The sequence below is a fragment of the Cygnus atratus genome, chromosome 6, assembly GCF_013377495.2.
Source record: "Cygnus atratus isolate AKBS03 ecotype Queensland, Australia chromosome 6, CAtr_DNAZoo_HiC_assembly, whole genome shotgun sequence".
NCBI classification, from domain to species: domain Eukaryota; kingdom Metazoa; phylum Chordata; class Aves; order Anseriformes; family Anatidae; genus Cygnus; species Cygnus atratus.
Window position 1 is genome coordinate 1582947 of NC_066367.1, and position 20665 is coordinate 1603611.

A 20665-nucleotide genomic window follows, 5' to 3' on the forward strand; every position below is an offset into this window, starting at 1 on the left:
GCCCTAAGGATCACTTTATGTGCTCTTATAACAAGTATAGGAAATTTATTGTGAATGTGTTCTTGGAAACACTGGTGAAGCTGGAGGATTTGCCAGGTAACTTGCACGTGATGTGATGTGTATCCATCAGATGACTTAGTTTTAATTGTGAGCAGTGCCTGACAAGACATATTGAAAATTATTAGTCATGTGTCCATAATCTTCATGTGTTTGTTCTCCCTTATAATAGGCTGCCCAGGGAAGTGGTTGAGTCACCATCCCTGAAGGTCTTTAAAAGACATTTAGATGTTGAGCTTAGTGATATGGTTTAGTGGAGGACTTGTTAGTGTTAGGTCAGAGGTCGGACTAGGTGATCTTGGAGGTCTCTTCCAACCTAGATGATTCTGTGATTCTGTGATCTTTTCTCACGCTGTCAGGCTATGTATGTGGGAGCTACTAAGTCTACTATCAAGCTTCTGTTTGTGCTTGACTTTATGATGGAGACACGCAGCCTTGTGAGTAATAAGCTCATTAAGCTTAGTCTGCATCAGTCTAAGCTGCTTTAACTCTAAGCCATTGATATGCCTTTTGTGAGGGGCTCTCCAATCCTGCAATTTGTTCCTCTACGGCCTTAATTTTGTCATTTTTTTTTTCTTTTCTTCGTTTTTCATCTACTCGAAGGGCAGTTATCTGCCTTGTTCCAGAGAGGGAATTATTAAGTTTTTGATCCTGGAATTTCAACAGATGATGATCAATGTAATTACAAGTGATTAAATTAGTCTTCTGTGCTGACCTTATAGACTCAGAATAAAGGCCAGTATGGAACAGACAGGGAAACAGGCTTAGTGCTTGGGTTTGGTTGGATTTTTTTTTAAGTTTGTTTACTTACTGGAGAAAATCAGACTTAAAATTATTACCTCTTTAGAGCATGTTTGTGATAACTGAGAATTCATGACCATGTGTTCAGAGTTACTGCTTCATCCTATTTCCATCTAAAATATAAGAGAAGAACAGTGTTTTAAACTGCATGTGGTTTCATGTGAAAATACCAAATGTGTTTCCCTAACCTTGCCCCAAATCTACTGCAAAAGTGGTGTGGGACTTTTTTTTTCTTCCTTAGCTGTAAGATTGTGTTAAAATTAGTATTACCTGTTAAAAATTGCACCCAGTTGCTTATGAGCAGTATTTGCATTAACACACTTTTCTTTCCTATTCCTGACATATCACTAGGCTCAAAATATACAAATAAACAAAATTACTGCTTAAATTTCTGTTTTGTTCCTCTCCCCTCCCAATTCCGATTAATGTCCTTGTTTAACGTGAGATTTGTGATACTTTGGATCAATTTATTTTTGATGTAGGTCTGGTAAGGACTGACTTGTTACACCAAAAGTTTAGGTATGTATGAGTTCATTATATACCGTCATCTTGCAGCGTAGGGTTGATAATTTCTGTGCCAACTATAGGCTTTCGTTGGTCTCTTTAGAGTTTTCCATGTTGGCATACTGTAGAATCGTCCAGATTGGCACCAGAACTCCCGGTCCCCTTTTTCAGTCTTTTAGTTAATTCTTTACCCTATTAAAAAAACACTGTGAAAACCTGACTTGTAACCTTAGAAACATTACAAGTTGCTTGTAGTTACCTGTCATGCTTTTCTTTGCTTTTTACAGTTTCTGGCTACTACATTTTTTTTTTTTTTGTAAAACATTAGTTTTCAGTTACAAAAGATTTTGGAGACTAGCTGTTTGAGTACTTATCAATAAAATGTCTTGCACGCCAGCAGTGCTACTAAAAGGTGTTGAATTCCCCATATTTTGTCAATATTGTGTATCGTTTTCTTTGCAACCTCAGCTAGGTAAGTTGCCAGGGTTTGTATGCTGTTGTAGCATGTGGTGTTGGTCAGAGTAAATCCATAGTTCCACCTTATGATTGGGCAGAAATGTTCTATTTGTAAGCCTTAAGATGCTTTGGGATCCCTTTACATGAAGAGAATCAGAAAAATGTGTTGCATTTTATTAGATGTTAACCCTTTTAGGAGTTCAAGGTGTTCAAATGTGTTGCGTTTTGGAAGTCTGTCATTGTAGAAGCAGGTTCTACTTTGATAAATTATAAAAATGACTGTGAAATGACTAACAGCTCAGCTATAATTGTTCCCAGCCCTAATTATGTGTCAGAATTATCCAGACCACCATTATCAGAAATGGCCTGCATGTGCATTAAATGTGTATTCATGCAACATCCCTTTTTCCAACACAAATTGTCTTAGGGCTCTACTCCACAAATTCTTCCTTTTGCCTGTTCTGTTCTCACGCAAGCAGTCTCTATGATTTCAGGGAAACTCATTAATAGGGATGAGGATGTTCATGACAAGCTTTCAAATTAGTTTTATAACTTGACCGCATAGGGAAAACAGACTTGAGAATACATAACGGAAATGCTGTGACATATTTATTTCTCACTGTCCTTCAATATTCACTGCAGACATCTGAGAAAAAAAAAGTTTATCTTTGTCTACTGATTTATAGTTCATAAGACCTTATCCTAAGTTTTGCAAAGATGTTTTAAGACTTTTTTTTTTCCTATTTTCAGCTTCTGGAAAAAACCAACAATATGTTTGAGGAATCAGATTCTGCAGCTACGAAAAGTCCTTTACATTTAGCTGTAAGTATGAGATGTGTAACATGTTTGATCATCATCTCCTAGAATAACTCCTTAACCTCTGTCTTTGAAGCAGGTTTAATCATAGACTTGATATTGAAACAGCTGTAAAGAGATATGTAGGCCTAGATGTAACGAAACCAGTTTCTGGGCTGGAATTGTTAATTACGTTTCTGGCAGTTGAGGCTCTTTGCTTTTATTGACTGTAATACTCAGGTAGACTGTAGAAGAAGAAACAGAAACTGTAAAGAAATTAAATGCCAAGTCAAAACTTTTATTTATAACTAGTTTATCAATTTGAAGCTGGAGCTTGAGCCCATGGCTTTGACGATGGAATGGGATACTCTTGATAATCCTGGAGACATGCAGAGTGTAAAAACTGTCTGGTGCACAGCCAGGTGTGATAACACATGCTTAAACCCCAGAAGTGCCCAGGGAGTATGCAGTGGTCACTGTGCTGACAAAAGGGGATCCAGCACCTGTGGGTCAGAGATCGCAATAGCTCCCTTTTCCCAAGAGCCTGAGATTCAAGATTCATCAGCCCTCTTCCCAGAGTCGTCTTTCACAGAATCACAGAATAGTGTAGGTCAGCTGGGACCTCGGAAAATCATCTACTCAGTGGTCAGAGCAGGTTCAGTTAGAGGTGGTTTTCTCAAGGGCCATGCCCCATCACATTTTGAAAATCTTCAAGCACAAACAGTTCATGGCTTCTGCAGGCAATCTTTTCCAGTGCTTGACCATCCCCACAATAAAAATGTTTTTTCTTGCATTTAAATGGTATTTTCAGTGTTTAAATTTGTGCCCATTGCCTCTTGTCCTGTCACTGGGCACCACTGAGAAGAATTTGTTTCTGTCTTTTTTGCTCCCCCCCTTGAGTCTTTATACACATCACTAAGACCTTTCTGAACCTTTTCTTTTTGAAGCTGAACAGTCCCAGCTCTCTCAGCCTGTCCTCACATGTCTTACACAAACTGGCATTTCACTGAATATCCAACCTCACCATGAAGCTGCTGTGTAGAAAATAGGATCAAATTTTAGTTCTATAGTGATCATATCTCTGTTTCCCAGTCAGTCATAACAGCTCCAACCTGGCATTTGAATTATCCACACATAATCTGAGGGAACTAGAGCTGGAACAGTTTGGTTAAAAGGACCGAGTTTGCCACTGAACAATTCTCACCCTCAGTTCTTTTCCTCTGCAATTTGACTACTTTGGGAAGAAGATTGTCCCAAGATAAAATAGGGGTTACAACCTGTACTGTCATCAACACAAATTCCTGTGCAGGGAAAGGACTTGACCTGCAGCTGGCCAGACAGCAAAATCATTTCCTCTCTGGTCCTTCTTGGAAAGAATCCTTGCATGGAAACTGCCAGTGTCTCTCCCTGTTGTATCGGTTGCTGTTTAACAGTAGTTCATTCACCTGAGATGCCCCAAAACCACAATAAATTAAAAAAGAAAAAAGCTTACATAAAACATCACAATTTCTCACACTTTAACTGCAGGTATCCAGAAGTATCTTCGACATTTGTTTCAAGCCCTCCCATTTACTGGGGTGCCTGTGGCTATCCTTCCACAATATGTCAGTGTCTCTGAATGTCTCCACCCGGCGGTCCAGAAAGCTATGAACTTACACCAAAACACAGAGACCTGTTAAACAGCTGATACGGAGCAGTGGCCATGGCCTCTGCTTCCAGATATTTGACAATAGAATAGAAATAGTTAAGAATTAGAAACAAAGGGGTGAACTAGCAGCTAATGAAATACTGATCTGCCATTCTCTGAGGCTGTAGTGCCTGGTTAGGGTCATGGCTAAGTAAGTGACAGTGTCAGGCAAACCAAAAGGAAACAAACAAACAAATCAACTTTATCCTTTCAAGGAGAGGATGGGGGTATACTGTCTGCTTGGCACCTTCAAGATAGGTACTCATATTGTGTGGAAGTTCAGGTTATTGCTGGTTGTTTTCTAAGTAAAACTGTAATAGAGAAGAAAATCTAACTGCATCAGAGTGTTTTCTGGGATATGAGTTCTCCGTGCCCTCACCTTCCTCTGCTTTTTCTGCCTTTGCCTTTTTACTTTTATTAAGTAGTTTTCTTGGTCTAACAGGGAAACAACTGTTTGCTTCCTACTCTGTTCTGTTCTTTTAAACTTTTGAGAATGGTCACTAGGAGCAAGCTAGTACCACCAATACTTAACCTTGAAGTTTGGTGGCTGGTTGTTAATTTTGTGTTAGTATTGCTCTTCTGTTTTCATTAACTGCTTCAACTCTAATAACACTAGTTCTATGTTCATGTGTAAATAAAAAGGATGTTCTGTGTGAGCCTAACAGCCAGTAGAGGAGGGCAGTCCCTACAAGGTTAAATTAAATTTAGTCTGTACTGAATTGATGAATTATTGCCTGAAATTCCTCACCTTGGGTTGTATTAGAAGGTCAGAGCAAATCAATAATCAAAATTTCGCTCCATGAAAACCAGGAATTTTTGAGTGTCGTAGCTACTTGTATCATCCACAATGTAATTTGGAAAAGTCCTTTCAAGCTGAAGAGTCATAAAGAGTCAAGAAAACTGTCATTTCTACTGTGTTTGGGAGGCCAGCAAGGGCACATCTTCTTCGTGTTTTATGTGACTCTTTGAGAGGCGAGAGTTGTGTTCTTTACATGACTCATTTCATATTTCTAGGCCTATAATGGTCATCACCAAGCCTTGGAGGTACTCCTCCAGTCTCTGGTAGATCTGGATATCAAGGATGAGAAGGGACGCACTGCTTTGGACCTGGCTGCATTTAAAGGGCATGCAGAGTGCGTGGAAGCTCTCATCAGCCAGGGTGCTTCTGTCACTGTAAAAGACAACGTCACCAAAAGGACCCCACTGCATGCTTCAGGTGAGTGTGCGCTTATGTTACGCTTGTGGTATGAATCCTGTAACATATGTGGTTAACTTTACCCACCTACTATTTCCTATGCATATTTCTTCTAAGAAGAATGAGATTTTGACGTATATTGAGGACTGCTTCTTGTTTGCCACGGCCCAGCAGTTAACTCTTCACCTGTCTTTTCCTTGGTTTTTCTCCTCTGTCCCCATGGATCAGTCCTCCTTCACAGAATACCATATTTTTCCATGCTACTACTGCTCAGCCCTTACCTGCTTACCTCTGCTTTTCCATACCTCTCTATTACCACCTACTCTTTACAATGTATGATGTTTCCTCTACAACATCTTCACTTAATGGTTCTTCAGCCAAAAAAAAGCAGGGGAAGAGATAATGATTGCTTCACTGCTTCTCCTAAGGAAGAAAGGTTGCAAATACAGTTAGGCTTCTGGTGGCAATTAAATTGTCCTGTTTTCAAAACCTTCAGCCTTTCGCAGTGGCAGCTCTGCAGAAATTCACCCTCTTTTAGATGTTATTCTCCTAAACCAGCTTGTGAATTTGCTGTTGCTAGGAGTTGCTCCATTCACCATGTGTTGAGTACTACACATTGCATAATTAACTGGACACTGGAAATGTAGATTTTGCCATTTATTTAAAGGTTATTATTTAATATGTACCTGTTGGTTAAATACATGGCAGCACCAAAGGGAATATTGCTCCTCTGACTGTTTGTTGAGGAACTCAGTACAACATAGTAGTGACCTCTAGTGGGAAGTAGAATTAATAATTTATTGGACATTTTTTTAGTTAACAATGTTAATTGTCTTTCTGTGTATTTTTTCATCTTGCTTAGAATAAAATGCATGCACATCCTGTAATACCATCTTCTTCTGTGATCACGTTTGTGCAACCTGGAAGCATAAAGTCAAATTGACCTATATCAATTTTGCCTGCAGTATTGAAGAGATTTCTGCAATAAGTCTTCATAGCATACTAAAAAGTCTTCTGCCACCTTAGACTTCGCATAAAACCGAATGCATTGCTACCCACAATAAAGTAATCATATAGAGATGTTGTGCCACAGTGCACAAATCAGAAGTTTGAGACCAGAATTCAGTGTAGGGGGAGTTCAGTTGTTTGCAATAAAACCACAAAATACTAAATCCAGAGGATCCCACCCTATTAAAACTGTTGGTTTAATTAGTTAAAGTCAAGAACAGTGCTGCCACAGAAGTGCAGCTGTGTTGGTCAAAAGCTTTTCTATAGCCACTTCAAACCTAGCTGGGGTCTCATGAACAAGCTGTGACTTTGTCTGGCATGTCATCACTGCTAGCAATGATTTTGCATTTATTTAAAATTTTGGTTATAGTTGCATAGATTTCTTGTCACAGCTGAACTGTGAGTATTCTGCATTACTGAAAAAGATAAATGCTCACAAAGCCATATTCTTGTTAGCAGCTCCTACTCAAAATATGGATTTGTTGACTAGGTTTGTTAAATAGTGTTGAGTAGGTTTGTTGAACAGAAGGTGTTATTTTAAGTAGGCACGTTTCTTACCTTCATACAAATTCTGATTGTATTTTTATTTCTATTTTAGTTCCTTTTTTAATTGCCCTCATCACTGTAATGTGAGTGCCTTCCACGTAGAACCAGTAGGAAGATCAATTGTAGACTTCTCTAGTCTGTGACTTTGTTGTTGTTGTTGTTTCACAAAATAAAAAAATATATATTTCAGGGATTCGAGCAGAATTTTCTTTAAATCTTCAGTAAAACATATAAGCTTTTTTTATATTAAAAAAAAAAAAGAGAGAAAAGGCAAGAAGCAGGAAAACCCTACCCATAGGAATAATAGAGTGAAGAAATGGAGAACGTGTACCCTAAGCAGAAAGGAAAATACTGCACAGGAAAATTGAGTATTTGAAGTCTTAGAAAATAAGGTTTATCACTGTCATGAATTTGGAGGCTTTTGAATGCAAACTAAGTGCATTTTGGGTAAATATCCAATCAAATACTGTTTATGACCTTGCACTCAACAGCTATGCAGAATTCTATGGCAATCCTGAAGGAGTAAAGCTTCCATCTCCAACTATTACAAAAAGCTACTTAAGTCTGACAATTTTTGTTATGCTGTTTCGTAACATTTTGTTTAGGGGTGTTTTAGCAAAGAATGATGCCACCTATCGGAAACCCTGCATGATTCCAATGCACTATTCAACATTTTTTATTTGCAATGCAAGCATAAGAGGAAAATTGGCATATTTTGAGAAATCTGACAGAATTATTGCTGAATTAATCCTTTGAGTGACAGGATGCATTTGCATGCATAAAAATGAATACTTGCATGCATTTACTGTGCAGTGGAACAAACAAGAAGGCATATGTGCCCATCCCCTTAAACGTGTGTGTCTTCATTCCTTCTGATTGCACAAGCAGAATTGCTGAACAGAGCAGTTAAGGAGACTTGAACTGGTGGATTGGATTACAGGATTCTGCAGAGCTCTGTTCAGTAAAGGGATTTGTAACTTTAGTAGAGAAATAATTCACCTAATGAAGTATTTATTTTTTTTTGTCTGTTCCCCTCAGGGAACATGCTTTCTTTGACCTCATAACATGGAGAATTTCCTTAGCCTAAATTATATGTTCCCTATATAATTTTATTACCGCCAATCTTTCCTCTGTCTGGCTTGGGGAATCCATTGGAAGTGTTTCCCTAGGGTAGCATTGTAGCTCTGTTGGCAAAGCTCACATTCCCTGCAGGGTCTGTAATGTTTAGCAATCACTGGGTCAGCTCTGAATACTTTCTGGGAGTATCTATTCTAAAACTGATTTACCAGAATCCTTTTCAGACATCAATGTGAACAAGTTAGGATTTCTCTTCCTTCTGCTGGCAGAAAGAACTGTGTTTTGTTTTTTTTTTCTTTTTTCCCCACAAGTCATTGACTCATCAGCCCTGCAGGAGTGTTTACATGCTATGTATATGTCATTACTTAGTGGTAAATAACTAAAAGCGTCTTTTATTTTTTCTGGGTAAAGCAACTGAGATTATTCTTGGATGAGTGATTTAAATGTGATGATGTGCACCCATTTCTCTGCCAGGATGGTGTGACACAGGTGGTGCCCAAGGTTTCTGCCTCAGCCCACAGGGTGTGGGCAGTGTGAATGCATGACTTGCTGTAATAAGAACACAATCTCTATCTACTGAGTATAGGGATTATTGTTATTTATTTATTTATTTATTTATTTTAAGTAAGAAATTTCTGTTCCTCCCGTGAGTGAAGCCTTTAAGCCAGCTGACACACAGATTGGTTTCCAGCATCTGGCCCTGCGAAATAGAGTACTTTGGAGCTGTTTTCCAACAGCAGTGGGTTACATTTTAAAGAGCAAACCCTGTTTTTGAGAAGTACCCATGGCTTCTAACGTTAAACTAGAAAAACTGGAATAACCCCAAGAGAATTTTTGTCTCTGGGCCTCTGCATAGCCATGTAAGGAGCTAAGATGATGGTGTGCTGTCACCTCCGTGCTGACTGAATTGAAGAATGTCTCATCACGGCTCTCTTAACTAAGGAAGATCCCAGTCAAGGCTTTGAGGGGGAAAAATAAGCAGATTGAGACAAAACAGTCTTTTGGTTAAAGAATGTCAGCAGTAGTGGTGACTTTGTATACTTCAGCTTGGACTCAATCACCTTGAGCGTGCCCAGCTGCCAAAGTTCAGCTCTCACCAGCAAACAAGGCTGGTGTGAAGCCGTCAGGATTGACTTGGAGACTAGAGAGATCCTGGCCAATGCCCAGGGGACTGGGAGGACATGGCTGACGGGCTTGAGTAGGAACAAGCATTTCCTGAGAAGTTTGAGTCTGAGAGAACAAGTGGAGATGCAGTACCTGCTGGCTGCATCATAGAGGCATTGCTGTAAGGCTGTGATGACGCTCTCCTCACGGCTTCCCGACTGCCTGCTGTGGGGCTCAGCACAGCTGAGTCAGCCTGGAGGTCACTGGAGTGCAAAATGTCAAAGTAACATGGTGCTTCCTGGAATACAAAATGTGTAACATTGGTCTTTCTTTGCAGATGTTTCTTTTTTCACAACAGCACTGAACAATTTGCTTGTACAGCCTATGTAATATTAACGAGCTTTGCTGCTGTACTGCTTAATGTGTTCCACCACTGATCATAGAAAACCTTGTCTGCCTGCTTGCTCTGAGGGATTTTGAAATGCTGACCCGTTTAGCAAAGATCTTTTCGGTAGTGAAAATCACAATTTCTGTTTTACTCATTTGGGATTTTTGAATGAAAGAAAAATAATCCTTGTTTTACTGAAGTCAGGGAAAAAAGAGCTCATATTTCATTGTCAGGAGTAAATTGAAAATTTTAGGAATACTAATTTATTATATCGCGAAGTATTTTAATTGTTTATCAATAAATTTCTTATCCATGAACATTCTAATGGAAAAGTATCTGAAATTAAGCCTATTTTAACTTAACACACTTTTTTTCTTTGTAGTCATTAATGGTCATACACCCTGTTTACGGTTGTTGCTAGAAGTTGCAGACAACCCTGATGTGACAGACGCCAAAGGACAGTAAGTTTTCTTTGTGATGGTTTTCTTTCAGTTCTGTGATTCAAATAGCATCTCAGATTTCATACAGAAAAAGCATTTATTTGAAATACTGTACTTCCTGTACTTCTCCTTTTAGAATTTGGCAGAAACTACAAAGTATACATTCTAAGCCATGTGGAAAAGATTATTCATTAATCGTAGCCTCTGCTTCATATTTTAAACAATTCTTCATAGATGCTTAGAGCCAGATTCAATGTAAACTAACAAGCTTCTGAGATGTTTCTATAGACTTTTACTTTCTAAAATGCTGATATTTCAGGGTTTACTTGGTATACTAAGCTGGCAAAGTGAGACTGAATTTGAGGTGAGCCCTAGATCTGAGATGTTCCTACAAAAGTTTTGTTTCATTAAATGGCAGCTATAGAGGCAATATAAAGTATGCTTTAGAAGTTGAAAGCATGAATGCTTTAAAAAACTTATTTGGGGTACCTGGAATATATCTGACTATACGTATAACTTTGAATGGTATTAGTCTTATCTAAGAATAGAAGAATAGATCGCTTTAAGGAAAAAAAAAAAAAAAGAGGAAGATATGTTAGTCCAAATGTTGGCTTTAATAGAGTTTCCTCATGTTCCTTACTCCACTTTAAACAATTGTGCAGCATTTTCAAAACAAATGCTTTGAGTTGTCATCTAGGTAACTATCGGGCATTCATTCACAACAGTTGGGTACTGTAAAGCTCACGTGTTGCTGGAGGTGACGATAATTGTAGATTGTTAAGAGAACAGATTGTCCTGAATGATGTTGCTCTGTAAACTGCTTGCAAATGAATCATACTAGTTGGCTGATAACATTTTAAGAATAATTTCATACAAAATATTTTCACCTGGGTATTATATAGAAGAGTACAGTGAAAGGAATAAATTTCTGAGTAGGAATGGAGAGAAATGCAGGGCTTCCTGACTTCTCTAGTCCAGTAAGTTAGCAGTGCCAAGTAGCATGCCATTTTATAGCTGTGACTGTTCTGTTTGTTTGTTTTTCTTCTAGAACCCCCCTAATGCTTGCAGTGGCATATGGGCACATTGATGCTGTTTCCTTATTACTTGAAAAAGAAGCATCTGTAGATGCAGCTGATCTCGTGGGATGCACAGCTTTACATCGAGGGGTGACTTAGTTTTAATAATTCTAACTATTTGTTTTACTGTGAATACAATTCATTTATAAATACAGGGATATTGAATATGTAGGGGATATGGTTAGTGATTGAAAACATGACTAAAAACAGTCAATGAGGTAAAAATCAGGACAAATCTGCTCAGCTTTTGACTTTATTTCACATTCACTTTAATTAGATAAAGTATTGATTAGATTGATTTTTCTCTTGGCTCTAGACACTCTACTATAGCAATCATTATTGTTATAAGCACTTTATGAATTTTGAAAATAATTTATTTAAAAGAACTGCCCAGCAGTTGCTATCCTTTTTCTTGGGGAGGATGTTGTAAATAAGTAAGCCTTAAGTATTGATCTGGAGGCAGTGAAATTCAAGGCAGATCTAACCTTTTTTAGGAGACACCTTCTTACCCAATGTGCAGTTGATGCAAGAGATCATGTTTATCACGTTTATTCAGAACTCCGTAATAACTGTAGTGAGCAATTCAGCTTAGAGTCCAACACCTGTCTGTAACAAAGCTATGATAAAACATTTTTGTTCTGTGTTAACAGCAGTGTATGAACATGACCAAGATACTAAAGCTAATCTATGTATGACATGGAGGTCACTGATAATACCTGGCCAGCTGTTAAAACACCTTTTCATGTTTCTGATAATATTGTTCCTTTTTTTTCCTCAACTCTCCTCTCACATTTGTACATGGTTTTGAGAAGCCAGACTCAGGTTTTCTGGACCTCAACCTTTGCTTATCTGTTTCATTAATCTTAAACTCCTCCTTGGTTTTGAGCCTTTAGTGGGGTTTCTTCCACAAACTATTAATCAATGCCTTTGAAAGATAATAGCAAATATATTTCAGTGTAGTGGTTATCATAGGATACCCATGGGATCAAAGGAGCTTTCATCTCTGTCATCTGAATCCCATTCAGGCTGTTTCATGTTCACAGGCATCAATCATAGCACGTGTTTCCTGGGCATGAGTCTGTGTTTATGTCAACCTCTTTACTCATTTCTTTGTTATCAGATTATGACTGGGCATGAAGAGTGTGTTCAGATGCTGTTAGAGAAAGACGTATCTATTTTATGTAAAGATGCCAGAGGCAGAACACCTCTGCACTTTGCAGCAGCTCGGGGTCATGCCACTTGGCTGAGTGAATTACTGCAGGTAGCACTTTCAGAGGAAGACTGCAGTTTAAAAGATAATCAAGGTTATACACCACTGCACTGGGCTTGTTACAATGGTAAGTTTGTCCCTGTGGATTTTTACCAAATTCAAATGTGGCTTCAGTTTTAGGAAAGCATGATAACAAAGTTTAACCCTTTGAGAAACTTAAAATGAAGAGTCAAATTATTTCCGCTCTTACTTACTGTCTGTAGTTTGCATTTTCTGTGTTTACACTTCAGTTCAAAATCCAAGGAAATTCCAGCAATAGCTTTCAATGGCTTTGCAACTTATAGAGAAATATCTCAGTCATTGTGTTCATTTGTTCCCATCACAGAAGGCCAGGGTGAAATTCTGGATTTTGTAAAGTAAATGATGAAATTCTCATTGATTAGTATGGGGCCAGAAATGCTTCTCTGAGGTGTCACCTTTTTATTTATTAAAGCAAAAAGTGACATGATTAGATGGATAGCCTGAACTGATTATGCTTCTTGCTTAATAAAAGGATAAAACCTCCTAGTACCATCGTTTAAGACCATCTTTGGAGATATATGAGGCCATGTATGTAATATCACTTAAAAAGGAGACTATTTTTCCTTTCCTTTTATTTTTGAGAAGGGTTAATATCAGCCTGGATCTACTATGTTGCTTATATATATATATATATATATATATATATATATGTATATATGTATATATGTATATATAAAAGTAAAATGATTTTTGTTTATAATTTTATCACAGAAAAGCTTATGTACACAATGTGTTCAATCTTAAATCTAAAGTGTTAAATTATAATCCTTATAAACCTAGTATGCAATGAGTGAATTACTGGCTTTGTGTAACACTGCAAACCGTCTGATTTCTTATAGGTCATGAAAACTGCATAGAGGTACTATTGGAACAAAAATTTTTCCGCAAATTCTATGGTAATAGCTTCTCTCCATTGCACTGTGCCGTGTAAGTAGAAATTTCCAGTAACAAATGCAGATATGTTGCTTTATGATATATCTGGAAAGTAGCAGCATGTGAAGAAAACTATTTTTATTTGAGATTATTTGCACAAGCAAATAATTTTAAAGCTGGTCATAAAATTGTGCTTATCTTTCTGTTGAAAAAAAAGTGGTACAATAAAGAGTATTTTTGCATAAATATACATTTATGCTATTTGTTGAAATACTGACTTGTAATTAAATAGGTGCATTTCTGCTTCCTTCTAGTTTCTTCTCCCTTGCTTACCTGTATAGACCTACGTGTTTTCTTCACACAGGGTGTAATTTCATAGCTGTTCCATTCTTTGGCCATGACCTAGGCTATAGTGCCTTGGTCCATGTAAGTTTGACCTTTTGAGGTTCTTTTGAAACCCATTGGCTGAAAATTAATAAACTTGTCAGAATCAAGATGATTCTTTTTTTTTTTTTTTTTTTTAAGCAATTGGAACAAGGCAGTAATGGAAAAGGGACTTTGAAACAACAATCTATACCATGCTAGAACAGTGCTCTGTGTGGGCCGTATTTTTTCCAAGATATTCTCAGCTGAGTATTTTCCAGACTGATTTCCCTGCATGGTCTTTTTTTCTTCCAACATAATTTCTATCTGGAAGCTTTGGTACTAGCCAAAGGGATTGATTGGCCATAGAGGCAGACTCTGTATCCAAAGTTCTCTTTATTCCTTATGAACAACAAAAAGTTGGTGGCTATTATGAGCTTCTAATCTTCTTCCATGCACGTATCTTAGACACATTCTTTATTCAAATAAAGTAGTGCATTTTCATACAGGAAGGATTTTAATACGGCAAAGTCATAACTTTTCATTACATAATTGCAAATGTATTTTTACAAAAAATGCAAGATTACTTTGGTATGTACGACCTAACATGCTTATCAGGACATATAAACCATCAGAAGAGTAAGGAATTAAGCTCTGTAAAAACAAATGCAAAACTTCCTAATTCTTACCAATAATTAGAATGGCAGAATTATGAATTCTGTCTTCTATTGGAAGAATTAATGTGTTCCAGAATTAATGATAGGAGTTACTATTCTGTAGGCTTTCTTTCTACACTTGACATCATTGGAAAGTAGAAAAGTAATTTATTATATATCAAACCTTGTAATTATCAAAACAATATATTAGAGAAATAAGCATATTTATAAAGAATTTTTTTTACTCTGCTTAAAATAAACCAAATATTGGTCGTCTTTTAAATTGGTATGTAATTCTTAAACTCACCTAAAAACATGTGCATGTTAAAAACGCATGCAACTTTAAAAGAACTGTTGCTAAGACAGCATGGTCTTCTAGCTATATTAGAGATATAATATATGGCTAATACTGTTACTAAAAACTGTTCATAATGGGATAAGACAAATTACCAATAACCAGGAACAGTACCTTCATGAAGGAAAAGTATTAGAAGCATGAGTTGGAAGATGTGAGTTTTGATACCTTAAACGTTAGAATAAAGCTTTCTCTATGTAAGTGTATATGACCAAGTACTCTCCAGTGTTTGACACTTAGATTAAAGGATTTTAAGGTATTAAGGTTTTAATCCTAGGTTGCTAGTGTACTTTCAGTTAACTTTGTGCATAGTGAATTGCAGGATCAGCTTTGCTTTAGGTGCTGAAATCCATAGTAGCAGATGCAATCTTTTTACATTTTTTAAAAATGTCTTGTCTTTTGGCAGAATCAATGATCATGAAAACTGTGCATCACTGCTCATTGGAGCCATCGATGCCAACATTGTCAATTGCAAAGATGACAAAGGAAGGTAATAGCTTCTTAAATTGCCTTTCATCATCGTGAATCCATCTCATATTTTTCGTAATTCTGTCTGAACCTCTGTAACTAATCTTTATCATATATAGCTGAGCCAAGACTTGTCATGCTGACTCTGTCAGATAGCAGCTTACACTGCAACAAACTTAAGTGGTGGCTGACTTTGAAGTAAGAATACTATAAAGTATTCAATTTGGCTGTCAAAAAAGAATATAGTGTTTTGTTTGTTTAAAAAGCGTACCGCTCCAGGCTGTTTCTCTGAATCTGTTTTCTTTCTGTTAAACATATAAACACATTTATTTGATAAATGGTGTGATACTGTGTACAAATAGGAAAGTATTTCATTAAAAGTTATGTTAGCATTCTCAGAACAAATGATTGAAAACTTCTGTACAGCAAAATAATTCATACCAGTACAGCAAGAGATATTCATTCAGTCAAATCTTCAGTCACGTTGATAATCTCACTGCATGTATATACATACTTAAGATTGCTAAAATTCTAAAAATTTAATACTTATTGTTTCTCTTAATTAAAACAAATACAAAACGTTCAGTAATGGTGATTCCTTACTCCTGTAAGGGTGAGAGCACCTCATCCTTACTGATAAGCAAAAACTGAAGTAACACGATTGTGTGGGTTACATACCAACTGTCCTTCATCTCAATTAGTTGTACTTCAGACCCAAAAGGCCACAGGGAGAAAGGACGACTTCTAGTGTCTTTCAGTCTTGTGGAAACTGATAACTTTCAAAGTGGACAGAATTCTTTCTGTCTTTCGTAGTAACGCTGTTGTCATAGCCAGTTGATGTAGTGTCTTTGACTATAGCTTGAAATACTTCAGTTTATTTAAGTACTGAATCTGTTGTTTTCTCGTAGTTTTCCCATTTCAAGTTTGCCTAAGAAAAATAAAAATCACATGCATAAGGATTGTACTGCTTTCCATTTTACAGAGTATATTCCATTAAAATAAATATGCTGCTAGTACAAGATTATACACAATACCATATCCACCCTCTGATTCCCTTTTTTAAAAGTTTATATTGCACCAGGACAGAGACTGTAAATATTGTTTGATTATTTTTGGATGTTGCTACTATGGCTTTCCTCTTGTGATAACTTTTAAGTTTCATAGGAAAAAATATGCAAACCATCTTGTGCTTTCAGGTTCTTGAGAAGGCAAGTAAATAGGAATATTGTAATTATTCAGCAACAGCTGTGGTCATGTTAATTTTCCCCACAGAACGCCCCTTCACGCAGCAGCCTTTGCGGATCATGTGGAATGCCTCCAGCTCCTCCTGAGTCACAGTGCCCAAGTGAATGCTGCGGATCATGCAGGGAAAACACCTCTCATGATGGCAGCTCAAAACGGTCACATAGGTGCTGTAGGTGAGTAAATCCTTGCCACTTTTGAGTGCAACTGCAGTTGCTGATCCCAAATAAGTGATCATGTTTTCCTGGGAAAACTAAGGAAGACAAATTTTGTGCATGCCTGTAAGAAGCTACCTTTACATCTTTATTTTTTTTTTCTTCTCAGTCATTGTTTCTCAGCAGTCTTTGTGACTCCTTGCAATAGCAAACTTGAGTCTTATTTCCTCCAAAGTGCATTGTAAAGAGCATGAGGGGAATAGTATTTCTTTTCTCTATTACTTTCTTGTTTTTATGGGGCAGTAGAACTGCTTGTGTAAAAAAGTTTTAAGTGTAACCTCTTTTTCTGTTACATTATAGGAAATACTACTCTTGAAATGGCAGCTATCCACAGCTGTTTTGTTCCAGGCTAGACTACATGATATAGACATACAGATTACAGATATATTGACTTAAAACTCCCTTTTCTTTAGTTATGACAGCACAGACTGCACCCTGAATTCATTATATCCATTTAGTCCACTCAGAGCAGGATTCAGAGTCGTTCTCAGGAAGTGATTTAGGCAGAATTTGCAAATCTGCAAATGGGGAAGTTGATACATAGATTAATCTATGTTCAACAGTTTGAGGCAAAATGAATGAGGTATTAGCTCTCCATTTGGCTGCTGATTAACTACACAAGATTAGTCTGTTCTCATTATTTTCACTTCATGCTTGTAAAGTTTACGTTGCATCAAGGCTTAATTGGTTAGCATGTATGCACACGTATATTGAAATAGATTTTTTTTCCCTCTGTTTTTACATATTTGTCTGCCCATCGGATTTGTTCATTGATTTCTACTAAACTTCAGACTTCTTGGTGAACATTGCTAAGGCAGACCTGACATTAAAAGATAAGGACTTGAATACATCTTTGCACTTGGCTAGCAGTAAAGTAAGTTGAAGATAACTGTGTGCTTCTATAATCTCTACTGTCTGTGTATGTTTGTGTTTGTTAAAGCTCCAACAAATATTTCTGCAATAGATATGTGATGGTCAGACGTGTAGTGAGAACACTGTACCAAGCTTTTTTTCAAGTCTATTTCAGGGTTTAGTAAATTGAGAAATAAGGATGACAGCTGAAATAATATTTATTGTTCTCCAGATTATGTGGAAGGAACCCAAAATTTTATCTTGCACTCTATAGCAGTAAAAGCAGGGGTATTGATTAGATTGGTGGTGGTGGGTTTCCCAACTTTTTTTCCCATTAATTCCAATTGTTGCCTGTTTTTGAAAAATAAAATTAAAAAAAAGTCCATGGGATTCCCTCTCCTGGGACTTTTCTTTTACTCCTGTTTATTAATTTTTATTAGTTTATTAATAATACAGAAGGCATTTAAAGACCTAGGAAATACAGTATTAGTTTTTGAGATTAAGCCCTCTCATTCTCTGTTATTGTGTAGTCCTTGTAAATCATCAGTTGAATGTGCTCTCAAAAGAAATATCAGTCTTCCCTGAAAGCTGAGAAGGTGAATTCATATATGAGTGGAGGGTTGAAACACAGGTGAATGTCTAAAATTGTAAATGTGCTAAAGCATCCTAGTATTGACAGTTTGTAAATGGTGTTTTAAGGCTTTTACAATTCACTCATTACAGTTCCTTAGAAACTGAGTAGCATATTCCATATTTTAAATTGAGTTTTTACATTTTGCTTTTATATGTAACGTTTCTTTTGCCTCAGTTTTACATTCCTCGGCAAGTTAATACAGTTTTTTGTTTTCAACTACAGGGTCATGAAAAATGTGCCTTGTTAATACTTGACAAGATACAAGAACAGAGCCTTATTAATGCAAAAAATAATGCATTGCAGACGTAAGTATAACCTGATCCTCTCAAGTTCAGTTGACTTACCCAGAGATTCTGATTTAGCTTATCAAGTTCATGTCTTGGATTTTTTCATAGAAAAAGGAAGTTAAATTTCTGAGGTTTTTTTTAAGGCGCTTGCCCTTGAAAACACTAGATTTATATTGCATTTTCACTTTTAATTTTGACTTCTTTGATGCTAATTCTGTGTGTGGTTTGTTGGAAAAATAATGTGAAGTCATTTATTTGAAGACTGTATCAAAATGTCTTTCAATCATGTGAATGTATACTGGCATTTCCTACCTTTTCAAGCTTCACTTTAAATCTAAATAATTTATTTAGATTAAGGTACTACATTTAATTTTAAAGTTTTTTGAGATCAAAGTTTATGTACAACTCCCTTCCATAGTGCTCATTATCAGCAGGATTGTAACCATCAATATTCTTACTCCAGCTGCAAGTGCTTGACTGGAAAGGAGGAATGCCCCAGTAGAAGATTGAACCACAGGTCCAGGCTGTAGATCTAGAGCTTACAGATGAATCCATTCCACCTAAGCCCTTTTTCCTCCCTTCAATGTGAAATTGTTTCTCCTGTTCCATTAGCTGCCGTAAACAGGAGGATGGTGTGCTAGCCCAGGAAGGGAGCAAAACTGCAGGAACAGAAATTATCAGTGGAATATTCAAGAGAAGAAAAGTGATACAATGATTTTGAACAGTCTGTAGTAGCCAGAATTAAGGATAGAACAAAGGCATTTCTTCAGTCTTAGATACATTTTCCTTTTAAATGTCCATTGTGTGCTGCAAACAGTGGAAAACTGACAGGTTTTTAAAGAAATCCTTGAGACTGGCAAGTGTTAAGCAATCTTTGCATGTATAAAGGTAATTGCTTATATTTATTTTCCACATATTTTGTAGGTATGGTACACCAGAATTATTTTAAAGGTTGTAATGTAATTTAATGTCTAGATTATAATTGTTATGATCCTCAGGAGGAAACATTCTGATGCTGGATATGTTGTAAGTGCTGCCTAACTTTTTTTAGAAGGACTATTTTAAACTAAACTTTAATTTTTATGTTTTGTTTTGTAGACCTCTCCATATTGCTGCACGTAATGGCTTGAAGATGGTGGTTGAAGAGTTGCTAACCAAAGGGGCATGTGTCCTAGCAGTAGATGAAAATGGTAAGTAAATAATACACTTTGGTAAACTTCAGTAGTACCTAACAGGTAATTTTACAACAGACTGACGCAATAGACTTAAAAGCTGGTAGACATCATTGATACTTATATTCTTCCAAGAACAGACAATGAGCTGTGTGAGTATCTATATTAAAAAGGACGCTTTTCTTTTTATTTTTTTTAATATAGAAATGTATTCTGAACGTCACAGTGGTCCCTTTTACTGTTCATTTTGCATGTACTGTCAACAGCTAGTCTTTTTTAATGCTTGAGTGCAGTGGTAACTTGAATTTCCTAAACATGCAAGTGGCACCGGATAATTCTGACGCCTTGCAGAAGAATTAAGGATTATGCATTCAATCAGCGCATGTTTTAATGGGTAGGAAGAAAACCATCACCATATGTTTGATTGTGTCCTAGTTCATTCTGAGATCAAAACTTGTGCTTTCCAATTGCCTGACCTATCCTAAGATGCAAGTAAATTTGGGTTATATTACCTCATAAAATACATGATTAGTTAATAAATGTGATAATTTTGTTTCAGATCTCAGTGAAGTCCTTCCTTAAACATTATAAAGCGCATAGGGAGCTGTGCTTCTATAATTAATATTTTCAAAAATCTCTTCCTGAAATAAGCTGGTTTCTCTCACAATACTGACTTTGTGGCATTAATATAATAATTTGGTACCTCCATCTCCCCATATCTGTAAAGTAACAATAATAAAACTTAGCCATCATTGCAAGAGATTTGATATCTATGGATGCAAAGAACTGAGTGGTGAGTATTTATTATTAAGCAATTGCTATTAGGTAAACTTGCATGAATGAGTCCCACTGAAGTCATCTGGCCCTAATGTCAATTTAGAGATAGGGGACAGAAAAATGAACCAGACTAGCTTCTAACCACCATTTTGTTTTGGTTGTTAAAATTGTACATACAGATCTAGCTAATTTGCGTGTATGTCATGAGTGGAAAATTAAGTTCAAATTTGATGCATGTTTAATTTTTATAGGAGCAACTGCGCACACGGTTTAAAAGAGAGAAATTTAAGTACAATAAGTACAATTCTAAAGAATACTTGAACTTGGAACTCGGTAGAAGAAGGAA

General features: G+C 36.7%; 1 protein-coding gene across 7 annotated transcripts in view; it reads left to right on the top strand.

Annotated features, from left to right (window-relative positions):
- The window catches only part of ANKRD44 (ankyrin repeat domain 44), a 135134-nt gene that overhangs the window by 108905 nt on the left and 5564 nt on the right, over window positions 1-20665 (top strand). For 6 of the 7 annotated variants that reach the window (XM_035565732.1, XM_035565739.1, XM_035565714.2 and 3 more), the window contains exons 17-27: window positions 2569-2640; window positions 5315-5516; window positions 10001-10079; window positions 11107-11224; window positions 12255-12471; window positions 13265-13352; window positions 15079-15162; window positions 16413-16558; window positions 17389-17471; window positions 18306-18388; window positions 19469-19560. In XM_035565732.1, the coding sequence (XP_035421625.1) occupies window positions 2569-2640; window positions 5315-5516; window positions 10001-10079; window positions 11107-11224; window positions 12255-12471; window positions 13265-13352; window positions 15079-15162; window positions 16413-16558; window positions 17389-17471; window positions 18306-18388; window positions 19469-19560 (1264 nt within the window). Of the gene's footprint in view, window positions 1-2568; window positions 2641-5314; window positions 5517-10000; window positions 10080-11106; window positions 11225-12254; window positions 12472-13264; window positions 13353-15078; window positions 15163-16412; window positions 16559-17388; window positions 17472-18305; window positions 18389-19468; window positions 19561-20101; window positions 20140-20665 lie in introns of those variants that run through there. The other variant, XM_035565746.2, reaches the window with a different exon arrangement.